At 40.2% G+C, this 21277-nt stretch overlaps 1 protein-coding gene across 1 annotated transcript in view; it reads left to right on the top strand.

Annotated features, from left to right (window-relative positions):
• Positions 1-21277, top strand: part of LOC125456939 (immunoglobulin superfamily member 3-like) — a 189105-nt gene that overhangs the window by 119777 nt on the left and 48051 nt on the right. Inside the window, exons 3-6 of the mRNA XM_048540551.2 lie at positions 2339-2746; positions 6540-6929; positions 10401-10802; positions 14379-14780. Of these exons, the coding sequence (XP_048396508.1) occupies positions 2339-2746; positions 6540-6929; positions 10401-10802; positions 14379-14780 (1602 nt within the window). The remainder of the gene's footprint in view (positions 1-2338; positions 2747-6539; positions 6930-10400; positions 10803-14378; positions 14781-21277) is intronic.

The following is a 21277-nucleotide window of genomic DNA, read 5'->3' as shown; positions in this document are numbered from 1 at the left end:
CCAGTTCTGGTCGCCCTATTATAGGAAAGATGTGGATGCTTTGGAGAGGGTTCAGAGGAGGTTTACCAGGATGCTGCCTGGACTGGAGGGCTTATCTTATGAAGAGAGGTTGACTGAGCTCGGACTCTTTTCATTGGAGAAAAGGAGGAGGAGAGGGGACCTAATGGAGGTATACAAGATAATGAGCGGCATAGATAGAGTTGATAGCCAGAGACTATTTCCCAGGGCAGAAAAGGCTAACATGAGGGGTCATAATTTTAAGCTGGTTGGTGGAAAGTATAGAGGGGATGTCAGAGGCGGGTTTTTTACGCAGAGAGTTGAGAGAGCATGGAATGCGTTGCCAGCAGCAGTTGTGGAAGCAAGGTCATTGGGGTCATTTAAGAGACTACTGGACATGCATATGGTCACAGAAATTTGAGGGTGCTTAGATGAGGATCAATGGTCGGCACAACATTGTGGGCTGAAGGGCCTGTTCTGTGCTGTACTGTTCTATGTTCTATATCTTAGAGCGTATTAGCAGCAATAAATGAAATAATTCCAGTGACAACAATGGCATGTTTTCTCAAACAGCCATACCTGTCCTGGGTTTCATGATACTATTAAAAAATCCGGCAACCTGTACTTGACACAGAAGGAGATGATGGCCCCAAATTTCCTCAGGGATGTGTCTCTTCATCAAAATAAAGCAGTGTTTCTGTTTCGCCACATTATTGGTAATTTTGATATTTCCCAGTTGGCCTTATTATGGGAAGGGGCTCCTGTCTGTTCCATACAAAACAAACATTGTCAGCTCTTTTGCTGGGAGATTCCATTTTTCTAGCTCAGCAAATTCTGGCAGAGGTAACATTGACTGCGATAAGGCAAATGTATCCCAGATGGTACAAGTGTACCTCTATTTTGGGGAGGAGCATCCATGCAGGGAAAACAGCCTATAACTCTGAAGCAAAGCTGAGCTAGTTCATAAATTGTACAAGGAGTGGAGAGTTAAAGAAGAGCATTATTGAATCCTGGGGGGTGACTGTGGGGAGGAGAAGGCTATTAGGTTACCATATCCTCTCTGCCCCCAACTGCTATAGGTACGTACTTTTCAGCTATCTGGGTGGGACAGTCAAGTTTCAAAGCTGAGACTTCAGATGCCTTCTGGTGAGTCTGAAATTCCCTGTAGGGTCAGCAGTTGGAGGGCATTGGAATAGCTGGAATTTTGTATTTGAAACTGATATTCACACACACTCAGAAAAGCATTTGAGTTATGCCAGCATCTTGAAATGTTGAGAATCCTGCTGGAGGGTTCTCAATGATTCAAAACTCCTGGTGCAGCAGAATATTAGGTAGAGTGGACATAGGGAAGTTAATGCTTGTTGCTTTTAGAATTGGATTTTGGAATTACAGCTTCAGATATCAGTGCACAAATGCCAAACACATATGTTTGAAATCCCACCCTCTAATTTTAGGAAGTATATTCTAAAGATAAAGTTATAGATCAAAAGCATTCATGTGCTTACATCCATGATATGATTTTTAGAACTTGAAAGACATTACAGTCAAATACCAGAGTTAAACACTCTTATGGCTTGGTGTTGTCTCTTTGAGAATAATGTTAATATCCACCTCTTCGCTATCTGCTGTCTATTCTGGGGAGGCAATGGCCTGGTAGTGTTATCCCTGGACTGTTAATACAGCAACTCAAGTAATATTCTGGGGACTTGTGTTCAAATCCCACTATGGCAGATGTTAGAATTTGAATTCAATAAAAATCTAGATTAGGAGTATAATGATCATAATGAAATCATGTCAATTGTCAGGAAAACCCATTTGGTTCACTAATGTCCTTCAGGGAACAAAACTGCCATCCTTACCTGGTCTGGCCTACATGTGACTCCAGGCCACAGCAATGTGATTGACTCTTAACTGCACACTGGGTAATTAGGACAGGGCAATAAATGCTAGTCTAGTGATGCCCTCATCCTGTGAATGAATTGAAAAAGAATTTAAATTTTTTACTCAATTCTCGTATCCACTTGAAATATTCCTTTAACCCTGAAGGACAGTATTTACCAATGACCATTTCCATACTGGGAATCAGTAGTTCTCTGTAGGCAGTTTCTTATGAGGTTCAGAATCAAGCGAGTTTTGAAATGTAACGCAGAATTGTAAAGATGTCCTTCTTCTGACCCCTCCACACCCCCACCCACTGAACCTGCAAAGTATACTAGCATTGCCTATGTACAAACTATACACAATTTCTCAGATCATTAGTAGTCAAACATTCAACCATCCCTGTGTGAACTTGATATTTTAAAATATATTTTTGTTTAATCATTAATCATTTTTTTCTTAGTCATTCCAGACACGCTCAGTGCAACATCGGTACCCCAGACCCTGGATAAAGTTGAAGGTGACTCTCTGGAACTGGTCTGTGAAGTATCGAAACAAACATCACAGCACACACACGTGGCTGTTGCATGGTACATACAGAAGGGAAATCAGAATCTGAAGGTCATCTCTCTCACACGAGATTTCATCCTACGAACTGGAGATTCATACAAACAGAGGCAGGCATCAGGAGATGTACGATTGGATAAGATTGGAGCAACTTCATTCAAACTCACCATCTACAAACTGCAAGCATTTGATCAAGGAGAGTTCTACTGTGAGGCTAGAGAATGGATCCAAGACCCAGATCGGTCTTGGTTCACCATAGCTACCAAGCGCACTGACAAGACAATTGTGAATATAAAAGCAACTGGTAAGTGATTGCCATTGAAAAGCAGTGATCAGCATAGTTATTAGCGGAGTAAGCAGAGAATAATGCATTGTTAGCTTGTAACATATGGTGTGTGAACAGAATCACTAAAATGGTTAGGTCCAGCTTCCAGAACAACAAGAAATGGTTATCACCTGAATGCTGCCAATTAGTCAGTCAGTATGAAGTTGTTTAAAAATATTGGAGGAGAGCCATATACAATTACTTATTTAAACAATTGGTTAGATAGTAGTACCCTAGACCTATTTGTCAGTGACTTTTAGCTGCACATAACTGAGTTAACATTTGAGGTTGATTAATTTCTTGAAAACTGTGGGCTAAGCTAAGTGGATTAAATACAGGAAGCCATGACAGCTTAGCTTTATGAAGTTGGCCTGCCACTGGGATGTTTTACTAACAGCAGGACCAGATGCATTCTGCTAGGACGAGATCTACATGCATTTAGAAAGGCGAAGACAGATTAGGGATAGTCAACAATGCTTTGTGAGTCGGAGATTGTGTGTCACGAATTTGATTGAGTTTTTGAAGAGGTGACCATGAAGAAGGATGAAGACAGAGAGATGAACGTTGTCTAAATGGATTTTAACAAGGCCTTCAACAAGGTTCCACATGGTAGACTGGTTAGTAAGGTTAGATCATGTGGGATCCAGGTAGAGCTAACCAATGGGATACAAAATTGGCTTGATGGTAGGAGACTGTGGGTAATGATAGAGGGTTGTTTTTTGGACTAGAGGCCTGTGACCAGTGTTGTACTGCAAGGACCAGTGCTAAGTTCACAACTTACATGAATGATTTGGATGAGAATATAGGAGGTCTGGTTAGTAAGTTTGGTGGTACAGTGGGAAATGAGGAAGGTTATCTCGGAGTATGACGGGATCTTAATCAACTGGGCCAGTGGGCCGAGGAATATCAGATGGAGTTTAATTCAGATAAATGCGAGGTGGTTGCATTTTGGTCAACCAAACCAGGGCAAGACATGAACAGTTAATGGTAGAGCCTTGGGGAGTGTTGTCAAACAGGGAAACCTAGGGGTGCAGGTACATAGTTCCTTGAAAGCTGAGTTACAGTAGATAGGGTGGTGAGGAAGGCATTTAGCCCTCTTGCCTTCTTTGGTCAGATCATCGAGTATAGAATGTGGGCTGTTATGTTACAGCTGTACAAGATATTGATAAGGCCATATTTGGAGTACTGCATACAATTCTCGTTGCCCTGCTACACCAAGGATATTATTACACAGGAAAGGGGCAATAAAATTCACAAGGATGTTACCGATTATGGAGGATTTGAGCTCTAAGGAGAGGCTAGGTTTAGACTTTGTTCCGTGCAGTGTCAGAGGCTAACGCGTGACCTTAGAGTGATTTATAAAATCTTGATATCTGTAGATAAGGTGATTTGCTGAGGTTTTTTTTCCCTCCGGGTAGAGGAGTCCAGAACTAGCGGGCATAGGTTAATGTGGGAGGGGAAAGAGTTAAAAGGGACCTGAGGGTGGTGCATATATGAAATGACCGACCAGAGGAAGTGGTAGGTACAGGTACAGTTGCAACATTTAAAAGGCATTTGACCAGATACATGGATAGGAAATGTTTAGAGGGATGTGGGCCAAATGCAGGCAAATGGAACTAGCGCAGTTTGGGAAATCTTGTCAGTGTGGACAAGATGGGACAAAGCAACTGTTTCCGTGCTGTATCAATCTATGACCTAACGGGGCAATTGGCATTTTGTCAGTGGTGGATTGACTCTCGACCATTTGTCACTTAAATCAAGGTGACCTCCCAGTGGATGCCCAGTTAGAGGGGGCACTCTTTGCCTTTTTAAAGCAAAATGGGGACCACAGGCAGGGAAGACACACTCTACAGTCTCCCAGCAATTTCCCCTTAGAGGGTTTTCTCGTCCAGCACTGAGACTTATTTTTCTAAAAGATATTTTTGCTGCCGTCTGGAGGCTGCATGGTCCTTGCCTGGTTCCACTGTAGCCCCAAGAGCTGCCGAGCCTTCAACCCCTTAGCAAAATTAAGACAGTAGAGAAATGCAGCGGGCCTGACACCACATGTGTGGGGAGGGTGCAGGGGGGAGCGCTAATATTTCCAGTCCAAAACGTTTCTTCAGTTCCAATACCAGAGATGCTCTGGTTACACTTTTTAAAAAAAATCTAGAGCAGAGGTAAGTGAGAACAGTCCCACTTCTGAGGGAGAAAAAGTGTTCATTACACTGTTAAAGACCACAAAGAGAATGAGGAAGGGAATTGATTGTAAAGGCAAAAGTGTTTTGTCATTGTCATTGGTGAGACTACATCAATTTTTGTCTCCTCATTTAATAATGGACACAATTGCAGTAGAAGTAGTTCAAAGAAGGTCCACCCAACTGATACCTGGTATTAAGTGTTTATCTTAGAGAATAAGTTGAGCAGGTTGGGTCTGTATCGATAGGAGTTTAGAAAAACAAATAGCGTTTCTGGGAGACTCTAGAACTAGGGAACACAATTTAAACAACAAAGAATCACAGACTTAATTTAATGTAGAAGGAGCTCATACAGTCTATCCTCCTTGCATCAGCTCTGTTAGCTGGTCCAACTCCAACATAAGGGGTTTCACATCTTGGAAGTAAATGGAAAGAATTTTTTCCTTTATGAAATTCCCTTCTCTGTGGTGCAGACAAGGTCATTGGACATTTTTAAGACTGAATTGAACATGTTCTTGATTAACAAGAGGATCAAATAGTAAGTAGATAGGGAAGTAGATGGGGAGGTGATGCCTCGTGGTATTATTGCTGGACCGTTAATCCAGAGACCCAGATAATAGTCTGGGGACTGCAGTTTGTATTCTGCCATGGTAATACATTTAAAAACAGAAGTCTGGAACTAAGAGTCTAATGATGGTCACAAATCCATTGTTGATTGTTGGAGAAACCTATCTGGTTTACTCGTGTCCTTTAGGGAAGGCAGCTGCCATCCTTAACTGGTCTGGCCTACATGTGACTCCAGACCCACAGCAATATGGTTGATCTCAACTGCCCTCTGGGTAATTGGGGATGGGCCAGTGACGCCCGCATCCCATGAATGAATAATAAAAAATAATAAATAGAGATCACAACACACATCAATCATGATCTTATTAAAGGTTCAATGGGTTAGATTGACTACTTTTCTTCATTTATTACGTTCTAAGAATCTTTGTATTCAGTGAGTGCTGATTAGTAGAACCCGTTAGCGATGAGGGTGAGGGAAGTGATTTTAAAAGGTATTTCGGTAGGCACTTGAGTGGAAATACACTTGGAATGAAATGAGTGGATTATTTTTCCAGAGAATTGTCATGGGTTGGCTTCTTTCTGTACCGCACTGACCCAATGACTCCATGAAAAAACTATGCCAAATGGCAGATGAAATCTGAAATAAAAATATAACTTGCAGGCAAAACCCAGCAGGTCTGGCAGCTTCTGTGGAAGGAAGATTCTGGTGACTCTTCATCTGAACACTGTGCTCGAAATGTTAACTCTACTTTCTCCCTTCAGATACTGCCAGACCTGCTGAGTTTCACCAGCTAGCTCTGTTTTTGGTTCAGATCTCAAGCGTCCACAGTTGTTTGTTTTTAGCAGATAAAATATTCCCAGATAGAGTTAAATTCTTTAGGAGACAGGCAGCGAAGGTTTAAAGGTTGGCAGGACAAACTGCACTATGCAGATATGATCTTAAGACTTGTGAAACAAACTTAGGTTTATAATTCTTCACTACTAAATTCCCTCGCTCTAATATTTTTCTGCATGTCTATATTCTGTTCTAGATAAGAACTTCAATGTACAGTTAGAGAATGAAAGGAAAATTCTCATAGCTGGAGATACCATGGAAATAAGATGTATCATTGAAGCTCAAAACATACAGGATCGATATTTTTCAGTGTTGTGGATTTTTAACGGCACACAAATTGCCAACATTGGCCGTAATGCTGTAGCGACAGTCAATGGTGAATATGCAAACAGAGATCGCCTGGGATATGTAAGGTTCACAAAGGAGACAGATACAACATACCTGCTGAAAATCTACCATGTTCAACTGGAGGACAGTGGCAAATACCATTGTCGGGCCACAGAGCATGAGAAAACAGTGACGAGAGAATTCATTGCCAGAGATACCAACAAATCTCCGAAAGTTTTGATCCATGTCCAGTCTATCAGTAAGTAACTATGTGAATAAAGTTTTCATTTTTGTAAGAAATAATGAGATGCAATCTGTTGGTAACTTGGAATAAGTGCAGAAGGATTCCAGAATCCTCTGTGCGCTCTTTCAGGTAGACAAAGAAGTTGATTTGATGAAGCAGTGTCTCTAGTTACTGTGTTTTTTTTTAGTCATAAGTAGTTTTTCTCTGCAACTGATCTTGTCTCATATTTTAAATTCAATCAATCTAATCAGTTAAGTCGCAGTTCTCCAACTGTCAAGGTTGCTCTAGACTAAGCAGAAATAATGTTGCTTAGTAACGCAGCTCTTATCAGTGTGATAACAACAAAAGTGAAAAATGAACTTTCCCATGGTTATGAAAGGTTCTACTTGTTTCTGTTAGCTCTTCACGAAGGAATCTGGGTTTAATGGGCCCAGTTATCAGGTGTAAAACATATTTGAAAACTAAATGTAGATTTGCCATTTTAGGAAACAAGATGAACAATGTCACAGGGTGAAAGTTTCGCCCACTTATTTTGCTGTTATGCAGAAATATTACCAAAAAAACATAGGTTTAAAGGAACTTCTTGATTTTGAGTGACATTAGCTTTTGTTCATCAAGAAGCAACTGTAGTGATGACTTAGTCTGTCAGATCTCTGCCTGCAGTCTCTGATGTCAGTTCTACTGTTCATACAGATGAAAACAAAAGCTGACCAGAATGACTGACTGAAAATCACAAGCCAGTGTTAGCATTGAGAGCATTTCCTTTGATGTTTTTGGCTTTCATCTTCCCCTAAAAATGATAGAAGCTATACTTCCACAAAACAGCAATACGTTATGGTATTAATGTCAGAATTAAATTTTTTTTTCACATGAAAGTATGTGAGTCTGCCGTGAAGAAATAAAAATGATCATAAATGCACTTCACACTGACATTCATTTATTAGAAGTTCTTTGAATTCAGGTCTTCAGGGTTTCAAAAAGAATCGATTGACAATGAAGACAATAATGTTAAAACGATGTACTGAAACACTTGCTCATAGTGATGAGTGATCAAAGACAGTTCCTGCCCATTTCTCTCTCTGAATTTCTACCTGTCCCCCTTCAGTCACTGATTGTTTGAGATGCATTTTCCATATTTACCACTTGTACTGCTATTATAGTTCAAATGAAGATCAAAATCGGATGAAGTCCAAATGCTATATTTAAATAGTAAACTTCATAAATTTATAACTTTTATTCCAGAGAGAACGCAATAGCAACTACATTTGTGATTAATATTACTTTTAATTGTTATGCCATATTTTTATGCTGCCCACAATTTCAAACGTTTTCATGAGTTAATCCTTCCACTAAAGTAAAATTTGGCATGCACATGCTACAGTAACATTGCTCATAATAGCTGCCAGGCTTCTAATTTCTCTGTGTTTGGATGTATGAATTGAAATTGAAATGTCCCTCTGAAGCAGCAAGCCCAATCAAAATAGTTCACTCGACCATATTGTAAATGTATCATTTGCAACAGTTGTTATTCACGGCCAATACAGAAGTCATCTTCCTAAGGTAACACTGCATTTCCCATGAATTGAAATGCTTGATTTTACCTGGCTGGTGTTTCTATGATGCAAGCAAATTAACTTTTCTATTACTGGTATGCACATTCGAAATAAATCAGCCTTATGTTATGTTGACTCTCCAAACACGAAATGCACGACAAGACTGTGCTGTGTACTCAGGCTAAAAATTTAAAACAGCATTTGTTGTAATGGGAACAAAAACTGTAATAGGGTTATACTAAAACACAATTGAATTACATTCTTTGAAAAATAGTATTACCTCTCTCAAAGCAGTTTTATTCACTTAAATGCAAAGACTAGTAGACACTAAGTGCTTCTTAAAGGTAGTAGCTGCAGCAAATCCATCGGAAGATCTAAAGAATGCATGTCACTTACGTCTGGTTTTAGGAAACTTCAGGCTAATTAGATCAAAACGAATAAAAGTAGATGGTTTGGATATTGTGTTGATTTCACAGTAGCTATTGTTTAGTTGGGAATTACTTATTATGACACAATGTGAGCAACATGAGGAGAAATAACTCATGCAGCACTTTTAGTGCAATGAAATGTCCATGGATGCTTCACAGGAGCATTGTAAAACACAGCATGACACTATTCTGAGGAAAGGTCACCGGACCCAAAACTTTAACACTGATTTATCTTCACGGATGCTGCCAGACCTGCTAAGCTTTTCCAGCAACTTCTGTTTTTGTGCCTGATTCACAGCATCCAAAGTTTTTTTGTTTTTTTTTAATACAACATGGCACTGATTCACATAAAGAGATCAAGAGTTTGATCAAAGAGGAAGATATTAATGAATACGTTAATAGAGGCAAGTGAGGCAGCAAGAAGGATAGCTGTAAGGAAGGAATTCCAGAGCATGGGTTACAGGCAGCTGAAGACATGGCCTCCAGTGGTAGAGCAATTATAATTAGGAATACCCAACAAGCCAGAATTAAACCGGCGCAGCAATTTCAGAGGGGCTCAAGTAGATTACAGAGTGGAGACGGGCAAGACTGCAGAGGGATTTAAAAAGAAATTGGGTATTTGCAGTCAAGACCTTTCAACACCAGGGACCAATATAAGTGCATGAGCATAGGAGCGACAGGAGAACAGGACTTGCTGGCAGTTAGAACACAGCACCTGCATTTTGGAGGGCAGACAGTGAGATACCAGTCAGAACCACCAATGACACATTAAGTTAGCTGAGTTCACAAGTAGCAGTGACAAGAATGAGGACTTCAGCAGCAGTGAAGCTGACACAGGAGCAAAGTCAGCTGGCATTACCAGTGGAAAATGCAATATTGGTTATGGAACAGATATAAGATTGGAAGTTCATCTCAGGACCAAATATGGCACCAAAGTTGCAGAAAGATGAGCTTAATCTCAGATTGTTGTCAGAGAGAAGGATGGAGCAGATAACTGGAATGGAATTGGGAGCAGGTAGGTTTTGAAACTATAGACCATGTTTCTGAAGGTTCAATATGACAGAAAATGGTAGTATTTCTTCTGACACTGACAATATTATATATAATAACATTGGTTACTGACCAATTGATGTAGTTCGAATCCTAGACAGTTTATGGACAAAGACAAAAACCACCCATAGAATAACCTTTCTTCCCCTTTCTCTATCACACTTTTGTTCGTTAATTCCTCAACAGTTTACCCTGAAATTATAGCAATAGTCTAACTGGATTATTGCCAGCATTAAGGTAACATTAATCAAAGCATCTATCGATTACTTGTTCTCACTGCGACAAAGAAACGTTGCCTGTAAAACGTAAGTTATTTTTAAAACAAGCATTGAATGGAATAATGACAAATTCTCATAAAACATAGTCATATTGATTCCTGTGATCCGAAACAAGATCTTATACAATTGTTTTCTACAAAACTACTAATTGAACTAATAATATTTTATTTCCTGCAGAAAGTAGCCTGAGTACAACAGTTACCAGTAATACCACTAAGGTTTTGGAGGGTAACTCACTCCAGTTCACTTGTGATGTTCAATCAGCAGTCAGGAACCACAGCCACCTTTCTGTTGCCTGGCAGTTAATCAACAAGCAGAAACAAGTTACCGATATCGTCAGCTTGGACCAGGATGGTACTCAGGTTGTTGGTACACTCTATCGTAAGCGTGATGTTAATGGAGAACTCAGGCTGACCAAACAGCAACCAGATTCTTTTATCTTGCGGCTACATAATTCAGTGATATCAGATGAAGGAGAGTATGTTTGTACAGTCACTGAATGGATCATGAACGTGAGTGGAGATTGGCAGCAGATAGGAAAGCAATCTGCTCACACTGTAGCAGTGATAACACCTCTTGGTAAGTACTCGCATAGAAAGAAAACCCAAGGGCTGAAAATTTTCTTGCAGTACTGTAATCACTGAATATCTAAAAGGAGCAGTGTTGTATAAATTAGAGTAACAGTGATTATGTTGTTGGAATGGAAGTATTAATGGAATAATGCATTACAGTAATAACATAAAAATCTCAATTTTGGGATTACATGTGTGCAGAGGATATTGATAGGCTAAGTACAGCATAATATTTTCAGAATAAGGATGTTGGATTGGATCCATCACAATTGATATAAGGAAGCATCTTCTGAAATTTTGCACCTCCAACTAGTTAAAACGTTAGTTGTGGAGATATTTAGTTGTAAGGAGGACAGTGCTAGTGCGCTCAATGCAATTTATGGTGAGCTGAGGTACACATGGTGTCTTTTGCAATGCATTCCTGGTACACAGATTACCTCTCCCATGATGGTTAGCTATTTTATGACTGGCTAATGACTATCCTGCACAGAGTTGGTGGGCAGTAGATGGAGGGCTGCTTGTTGGTGGGACAGAGGGTAGCTAGAATCTTTTTCAGGAGTCTTTAAGGTGATATGCCTGGTAATGAAAGATTGTAACCAAGTTCAAAAAATTGTTTTAAGGCTTGACAATCTGAAAGCTAACTTTGCTGTGTTGAAGCATCCCTTTGGTCAGTTAGAGTGGAATCTCGCAGGAGCCTGAATGTCACAGGCTCTGATGAGATTTATGGCAGAATCAGATGGGAAGTCCAGTAAGGAATACCTCGATATCAGGAACAATTCATTGCACCTTTTATGCAGTGTCAAGCAGCCAGGCAAGTTTCTCACGAGACAGCAGTGAGTTGCCACTTAAGTGGGATTGTAGTTTGTTAAATGCCTTTTAATGGCACAAATCACCTCATTAATATTCAGCTCTTTATCTTACCAAACAAGCTGAATAAAACAGCTGTCAAGCATTCTCCACATGAAAGTTATAGTGGGTGCCTAGCGACTTCACCTTACTGCTGGCTGTCTGGAGACTTCTTGTTGCTCAGGACCGTGCAGCATCTCAGGATAATGATCCATGACAAAAAGTCACATTTAGCCCTTATGGGCTATTGGGTCAGAGTGAGAAACTAGGTGTGTTGAGGCTCCAGCGAGTTAACTGGCAACTGGACAAATCCTGATGCTAACAGAGTCCACTGTGAGCTGTGATCCCTGCCATTATTTGCTGTTTTCCAGATGCCAACTGCGCCTAGAAAATGGCTAGGACAATGCCAGGGTTGGGCAAAGTCAGTGTCATTTAATGGGAAAAACATTGGGTCCTACAGTTGTTGAGTCAGACTATTATAGGGGCAAAGTGATGAACCATGCGTTTGTAAACTCCAGATACATTTCATTTGCAATCATTTCTTCAACCATTTGCAATGCATGCAGAGTAAACATGCTTAGATATCAAATGCTGGTCAAAGAAAGATTGCATTATGCCATTGGTGCTTGCGTAGTTAGTATTGACATCCCAGTGAAGATGCAGAAGTTAGTGGCAATGACTTAAAAGGAGACCAATGCTGGGCAAAGCATCCTATCACTTGTGAAACTTCCAAGGGTGCTGTGGGATGAGGGGGACATCGCTGCATTATGTGTCATGTAAGTATTATGAAGGACTGCACTGACTTCAGTGATAACTTTCATGGTTGCTGACCAGGGCCGTGGTGGAGCAGGTGATAAGGGTACTGAAGATGTGGTTCCATTGCTTATACCAATAAGTGGGGGTTGCTCTGCACACATCAAACATGCGATGAGGCAGTGATATGTGCTGATGAGCTGGGCAAAGGAACAGGATGGAAACATTGATAATGAATATAGCCTTAGCTGCATTGGGCATCACAAGCCAGACAGGACCTGACTGACACCTGGTTCCAGTTGATCTGAGCTGGGTGCAGCAGATAAACATGGAATGTGAAATAGTCAGTGGTCGTAATACCAACATTTGAGTAGCAATGTAAGGGTGAACTTCAGCCTTTAATGGTTTTGTTTGTGTTCACTTTTGCTGGTTATAAATAAACCATGTGTTTGGAATTGCTAGATTTGCTTACCGATATCTGATATCCAATGTTGGACATTGATAATATACGGGTGTACAGCGGACACTGGGGACAGGTTTGCACTGACTTAGAGAGATTAGACTGATAAGGTTTGTGGCTCAGTGGTTAAACAGCAACCAGGATGAGAAAATGGCATTATTTCTGTAAGGGAATCTCAGTCACGCCAGCTATGTGCCAGGAGCAGCATGACTTTGCAGCTGCTCTGCCATTTCATTGCCCTGAAGAAATGTCGATGCTAGCTTAGGCACACAGTGGTCTTGTAAAGATGGTGCGAGTGCCAGAGATGTTGATCTTTCAAGGGATTTCTGGTGAACATTGAGTTGTTCGGCAAATGACATATATTAAGATAGGGATCGAATCAGACATGAGAGATATCATAGTGGTAGGTAGGTAGTTAATGAGGTGAGTTTGGTAGGATAGAGTGAGAAATTTCACTAGGCCTCATGGGTGACTCATTCAGGAAAAAACTCAATGCGTTTTGCACGTCGCCAAAATTGTAAGATTCAACCCATAACAGTTGGGGACTGGTTAGCAGGGTTAGGTCACATGGATTAAAGGGAGATCTAGCAATTTGGATACAAAATTGGCTCAAAGATAGGAGACAGAGTGGTGGTGGTTTTCAGACTGGAGGCCAGTGACCGGTGATGAGCAGCAAGGATTGGTGCTGAGTCCACTGCATTTTGACACTTATATGAATGATTTGGATGTGAATATGGGAGGTATAGTAAGTGAGTTTGCAGATTACACCAAAATTGGTGGTGTAATGGAATGGAAGGTAAAGAACCTTACCTCAGCCTACAAGCGACTCTGATCAGATAGGCAAAGGGGCTGAGAGGTGGCGGATGGAGTTTAATTTAGATATATGTGAGGTGCTACATTTTCGTAGGGCAAATCAGGGCAAGACTTATACACTTAATGGTAACATCCTGGGGAGACCTTGGGGTACATGTTCATAGTTGAAAGTAGAGTTGCAAGTAAACTGTGTGGCAGAAAAGGCATTTGGCACGCTTACTGAGATTGGCCGGTGCATTAAGTATAGGAGTTGGGAGGTCATGGTGCAGCTGTACAGGACTCTGGTTAGGCCACTTTTGGAATTCTGCATTCAATTCTGGTCTCCCTGTTATAAGAAAGATGTTGTGAAACTTTAAGGGTTCAGAAAAGATTTACAAGGTTGTTGCTAGGGCTGGAGGGTTTGAACTATAGGGAGAGGCTGAATAGGCTGGCACAGTTACAACATTTAAAAGGCATCTGGATGTATGTATGAATAAGAAGTGTTTAGAGGATTATGGGCCAAATGCTGGCAATTGAGACTAGATTAATTTAGGATATCTGGTCAGCATGGACATGTTGGACTGAAGGGTCTGTTTCCATGCTGTACAGCTCTGTGACTCATATTCAGTAAAAGTGGGTGCCTTTAGGAAGGAGGAGGTGGCAAGGGAAAAGATCTTTCTATTACATGAAATGTTTGGAAGTTAATAGTATTACTTGTTTTTAACTTTACAGAAACAGGTTTCAGTGTTACAGCAATAACACGAACACCATCAGTGATCTATGATAACGCATTTCAACTTCAGTGTTTCATCAGACCAACATATCCTTCTCGAGTATCAGTTTCTGTCACGTGGAAATTCCAGCCTGCTGGATCAAGCAACAGCTATGACATTATCACCTTCGCCCGTGACACATCCATTTCGTGGGGGGATAAGGCGACAAATTTTACAAATAAAATAATGATAACAAAGGCAGTGTCTAATACTATCCGTCTGGTGGTCAATAAAGCCAGTGACTTGGAGGCTGGAAAATACCAGTGCATTGCTGAACTGTGGCACCAAAACCAGATGGACCAATGGGTGAAGAAAATCAGCAAATCTTCCAATATTCTGGAGGTGAAGGTTAAACCCCCTGGTGAGTGTAAATGCTCTCTCACTCAATACTAGTAAATAAAGTTGTCAGCCCAAACAGCCACTTATTTGTCTTTGTTCAATACATCAATATGTCTGTCTACCTGTAGTCTCGTCTTTCAGTCGCTTAGTTTTTAATTCTTTGGTATGGAAGAACTATTTAAGTTCCTAAGTAATTTGTTTAATGCCTTAATAACATGCTATCAAACTTTTACTTTAACAATTACGTTTAGATAGCTAACAGGAAAGCCAAGAAATTTTCAAGAACAAATCTTCCTGGAATGACTAAGGAACATTTTGCTGTACTTCCGTACTTCTAACAAATACAGTAATTGGACTTGCTCTTTCTTTCTCACATACATGATCAGTAAAGCGCTTTCACCAGACATACAAGATTATGGAGCTTGATAAGTAGTGACTGAAAGATAATTTCCTTTGGCCAGGAGAACCTAGACCCATGGGGTCATGATCTCTGACTAAGGCCTCAATTTCTCAGGACTTAAGAGAAATTTCTTCATGCGAAGGGTTATGAGTAAGAGTTCGTTCCCCCAGAAAGAAGTGAGGGTGTGTAAATGACACAAAAATGGTATGGGAAACAAGGAGTCTGCAGAAGGATATAGGCAGCATAAATGAGCATGTAGAAACTGGCAGATGGAATATAATGTGACACTTTGACAGGAAGAATGAAAGAGTTCAATATCCTTTCAATGGAGAAAGGCTGCAGAAAGACGGCAGTACAGCTGAATTTGGGAGGCTTTAGACATCCGTCTCAAAAAGCTAGCATACAAGTTCAGCGCATAAGACGGAAGGCAAATGCACTGTCAGCCTTTACTTTAAAGGGAATTATATATCGATATAGTAAAGTGCTGCTAAAACAAAACATTGCATTAGTTAGACCACACCCAGAATACGGTGAACAATTTTGGTACCTTTACCTAAGGATACATATACTGGCACTGGAGGCAGTCCGGAAAAGGTACACTCAGTTGATTTCTGATATGGAGGGATTTTCTTCTGAGAAGAGGTTGAGTAGTTTGGTCTGTACTCATTGGAGTTTAGAAGAATGAAAGGTGACTTCATTAAAAAAAGGCAATTTCAAAGGGTAGATGCAGAGAGTATGTTTCTCCTTATTGGAGAGTCTAGGACTAGAGAGCATAATCTCAGAGTAACAGGTCACCCATTTAAGACACAGATGATGAGTAATTTCTTCTCTAAGTGGATTGAATTTGTGGAATTCCTTGCCACAGAGGGCTGTCAAGTCTGCATAATGAGGTATATTCAAGACTGCAATAAACAGATTGTTAATCAATAAGTGGATTGAGGATTATGAAAAAATGGCAGGAAAGTGGAACTGATGATTATCAAACCAACTATGATCAGTGTTTGCACAATTTTATTTTCTGTCTTGTGTGTACCTCTGAGGTCCAAGCACAGCAGCGACTTCTGGAATTGGGAATCAATTCTGTAAACTGAGTCAGCAGACCAATCGTCAATAGAAATATCAGTGGTCTGATTAGTAAGTTTGCAGACGCCACAAAAATTGGTGGAGTTGTGGATTGAGGAAGGTTGTCAAAGGATACAGCACAATATAGATTAGTTGGAAAGTTGGGTGGAGAAATGGCAGATGAAGTTTAATCTGGACAAATGTGAGGTGATATATTTCGGAAGGTCAACTGCAAGGGGATAACATTCAGTAAATGGCAGGACCTTTAGAAGCATTGATATACAGGAGGATCTTGGGGTGCAAGTCCATAGCTCCCTGAATGTGACAGCACAAGTGGATAAGGTAATAAATAAGGCATACGGCATGTTTGTCTTCATTGGTCGAGGCATTGAGAGTCAAAATTGGCATGTCATATTACAACTGTGTGAGACCATATTTAGGTCACATTTGGAGTATTGCGTGCAGTTCTGGTTCCCACACTATAGGAAGGATTTTGAGGCTTTGGAGAGGGTGCAGAAGAGGTTCACCAGGATGCTGCCTTGATATGTTAATGTTAAGGAGAGGTTAAACAAACTTACACTGTTTTAGCTCAAGCGTCAGAAGCTGTGGGGTGACCTAATAGAAGTACAAAATATTATGAGAGGCATGGATAGGGTGAATAGTTGGGGCCCTTTCCCAGGGTGGGAATGGCAAATTAAGGTGAGAGGGGACAAGTTTAAAAGAGATGTACACAGAGGGTGCCTTGGACTGTGCTGCGAGTGGAAGTAATTGAAGCAGATGTGGCAGCAAAGGTTAAGAGATATTTAAACAGGCACATTAACAGATAGGTAATAGAGGGATATGGACCATTTTCAGGCAGATTAGTTTAGAATGGCATCATGGTCAGCACGGACAGGATGAGCCGAAGGGCCTGTTCCTGCATTGTCCTGTTCTTGTTATCTATGTTCTATGTCATGCATAGATTGTATAACTTAGAAGGAACAACGGCCATGATCTCATCAAATAGTGGAATAGACTCAGTGGGCCAAATGGGCTACCTCTGCTTCGACATCTTATGGTTTTATGGTCTCAGAGAATCAAGGAATATGAAGAGAAAGTGAAATTGAAGCCTAAGAATAGCCATGATGGTATTGCTTGTTGAAACAGGCTTGATAGACAATACAGTCTGTTCCATTTTATTTTGTGTTCTTATGCATTGATTTGGCAACATTAAAACTTCTAATAAAAATTTAAAACTACACCGTTTTCCTTCTGCCAAATTTATCACTTTTTCTCTCTGAAAGGCATTCATTGCTTATTGAAGTAGCTTTGCAGGCATTGGATTGCCCTTTGGCATCTTGACCAGTTTGGTTACTAGACATTTGTGAATCTTGATAGTGACTGAGTACAATTGGTTGTATGTGATTTTGATACTGATCCAATATTAACATTATATGGATACGAACATATGTTTTTCCAACACGGTTTGAACTGCAGTGGGCAAAGGAACTCAATTTATTTTTAATTCTCTAATCAGGGAACACCTATAAAGATAAACTTGCATTTCTATGTCACCTTTCGTACCTCCTGCTTTACAGCCAGTGAAGTACCATTGAATTGTATCCATTGTTATAATATAAGAAATGTATCCTACTCTCCTATGTCTTTCTGCTCATTCCCATGCCTGCCCCATACCAACTGCGCTGACCTGTACGCATTACCCTGACCCTTAAATAAATGTTTCTGTATTTGCCAAGCTAAGCCTGCCAGGCAGCCTCCTTTGCCCCCTCCCCACCATATTTTCTCAACCTACTCAGGAGCTGTGCTGACACAAAGTGAAGTTAAATACCTAATGAAGCTATCAATATTTTAAAAAACTTTCTGTGACACAAGAAAAAAAGTCCAAAACACTGTTCTGATGTGAGATTTTTTAAGACATTTCAAACATTTGTATTCTTTGACAGTTGGACAGTTCAATGACGGTGTGTTTTAGGTGCAAATTTTTGTAAACCTGACTGCCTCTGACACACACACACACACACACACACACACACACACACACACACACACACACACACACACACACACACACACACACACACACAGGCAAGACTCTATGTTCATCGATCAATACTTGGCAAGCACCAGATTTGTTTTCCAATATAGGGACACAGCTTGTTTCAGAACATTACTGCAATTCACTGTTGACACTGTGGCATTTGATGTGGTTTCATTTCATCCAACCTTCCTTTCTTCACAACAAGCAGCTCCAAAGAACATAAAATCTTAAATTTTATTTGTTACTTAGACTCTCTGTCTTCCATTTCATTATGTAATCATCTCTTTCTTTCCCTTCACTCTCATCTCCAACATCAACTTCAGTCTTCAATGCAGCTGTCCCTTGAGGTCCTAGAGTCAGCTTTGCATCAAAGCTCATTTCCTGTAAGTAGGATTGAATGGAGCCGCTAGCCACTAATGTTCTCACCGTTCTTTCACAGCAGTAATTAGAGTTACTGCACATTAGTTAATAAATGTTCTTCTCTGAGCCATTCCCTAAAATCACCTGGGATGGAAGTTTTGTCTTTTAACTTCTAATATCATGAGTCATTCATTAGGAATTCTGAGGCCTGCTCAAAACTTTAACATAGAGTGTGTTTATTAACCACTGAATAAGTTTTATTTCTAATTTAAGGGCATTTTCCTGAAAATCCTTCCTAGGCAACAGAAATAATACATATAAACAATCTTCCAGAAACATAGTGATAAAGTGAAAGGGATGATTGACATCACGAACGGAGGAGAGACATCACAGAGGGAACTTCAGTGAAATGTATGGGCCCAGACATTTATCAAAACTGTATCTATTTTAGATACTGAAGCATCTCATAAAACAGCCTGGGGTACACTCTTGCATTCTGAGCAAGAAGTACACTGTTAATCATGTTCCAAAGGCATGAAAAGAGCTTTTCTCCCCCATTGTTCATTAACGGACTGAGGGCATTGCTGGCTAGGCAGCATTTATTGCCCATCCATAATTGCCCAGAGGGTAGTTCAGAGTCATCCACGTTACTGTATGTCAGGAGTCACATGTAGGACAGACCAGGTAAGGATGGCAGTTTCCTTCCCTGAAGGGCATTAGTGAACCAGATGGATTTTTCCCCCAACAATCTGCAATGGATTCATGGTCATCGTTAGATTCTTAATTCCAGATGTTTTATTGAATTCAAATTCCACCATCTTCCTTGGCAGGATTCGAATCTGGGTATCCAGAATGTTATCTTGGTCTTTGGATTAACAGTCCAGCAATTATGACCTTCCCTGCTTCCAGGTCCCACCAGAAATCACTACTAGATAAGGAGCATAACAACTATTTGATGGTCCCTTTTCCAAATTAACTTGCTAAGAGCATAACTGGTGTTGGCCTAACTGTGGTTTCAGGAAAGCCTAACTTCTGACCAAAAAAATGGACCCATAAAGAGATTGATTTCAGACTGCTACCAAAATGTGCACTGCAAAAAAAATGGTAACCTCAAAATGAAACCAGATGGTGTAAGGATGATTCTCCCAGGTCTATATCAAAACCACAGGTTACTCCCCCAGACAACTTCACCCAAATTTGAAATGCTTCCTCAATTTGCCACTAATCCCCCAACCCAACCATAATCTCAACCCTCCTATCTAACCATTACCTTGACCCTTACTAGCCTCCAACCTGAACGCGCCCTTAACACTTCTTTGCTTGACTACTGCTGCAGAATCCTGCCTCTCCCCATCACAACTACTGTCTTAATCCACCCACCCCCATTCCACTGCTACATAGACACTCACCATAGTGACCAATGCCTTAACACTTACCATTTTAATTCACTACACATTCGTATAAAGCAGAATGTTTTTCTAAAATGAACAAACAGGGCAGAAAAAAACCATTTCACTTTTTGCTCAATTTAAGTATTTTCTAAATCTGCATGATTTTCTTTACTGGGTAAGACAGGAATAAACATAACACAGTATAAATTAAGTAACACAGATTCAAAGAGAATGACATTTTGGAATCTGTGACTTCAAAAATCTTTAGGTAGTTTTTTTTAAAAATCAGATTTCAGGTTAACGTTTGAAGAACTGTAATGAAAGTCAGCTCAAAACCTAAATACATTGTTACATACAGAAATTCTCTCTGCAATATGAACTGGTTTTCTTAATTCTGAAGACAGATTCACTGAACTACAACCTATAGGGCCTGGTAAAACTTTGTTTCTTACTAATGTCCTATTATTTGTCTCAAAATCTCTCTAGTGAACATTATGATGCAGCATAACACTGTTCCAAGTGGACAGCAGACTTATTTGCACACATTCCCAAAGGGATTGTGGGATTATATTCAGGAGCAGTAACTCAAAGTGCATCCTTCTTTACCCAATCTGTACTCAATGATGTGATGCTGTAGTTGTCACATTTAAATTCGCATAAGGATTGAAATGTTCTTTTTATTTCATGCCATTACGAGCATTGGATTGGTGGAATATTGTTGCTATGCAATCAGTCCTCCCTGATCACCCCACATGATTGTTCTGTGATCAAAAGGTGAAAATCATTGAATCATTCAGGACAGAACGTGACCATTTGTCCCAGGATGTCTGTGTCAGCTTATTGCCAATTAGTTCTACTGCCATTCTGTTTACTCATTGCATTGTAATAAGAAAGTGCATCTTTCAACAGAAATGAAAGAAAATTTTTCTTTTTCTGTTGTGCCTGGGGTAGCATGGGAGAAGAAATTGAGGTATAAATCCTTTGTATCTGGATTTCAAGGATTTCCTTACTTCTTTTCAGGGAGCAGTGCTGAATCAGAATCTGCTTTAAACATAATGTGGTACTAACATTTAGACTAAGCAGAAGAATCTAGTCACATCAGCTGTGTCTCAGTTTACTGCCCATCAATCTCTGGGGTGTTCAAATTGAAGAGTGTACAAAAAGCTGGGCTTGCCTGGCTTTTCCTATGAACAGGAATGCATGCACTTTCCCAAGAGCATGCCAAATATCCAAATTGATTTTATGTTGCAGCATCAGGATCAGTTTGG

Source organism: Stegostoma tigrinum, chromosome 12 (genome assembly GCF_030684315.1).
Source record: "Stegostoma tigrinum isolate sSteTig4 chromosome 12, sSteTig4.hap1, whole genome shotgun sequence".
In the NCBI taxonomy this organism is placed as follows: Eukaryota; Metazoa; Chordata; class Chondrichthyes; order Orectolobiformes; family Stegostomatidae; genus Stegostoma; species Stegostoma tigrinum.
This window is presented reverse-complemented; position numbering and strand designations above follow the sequence as displayed.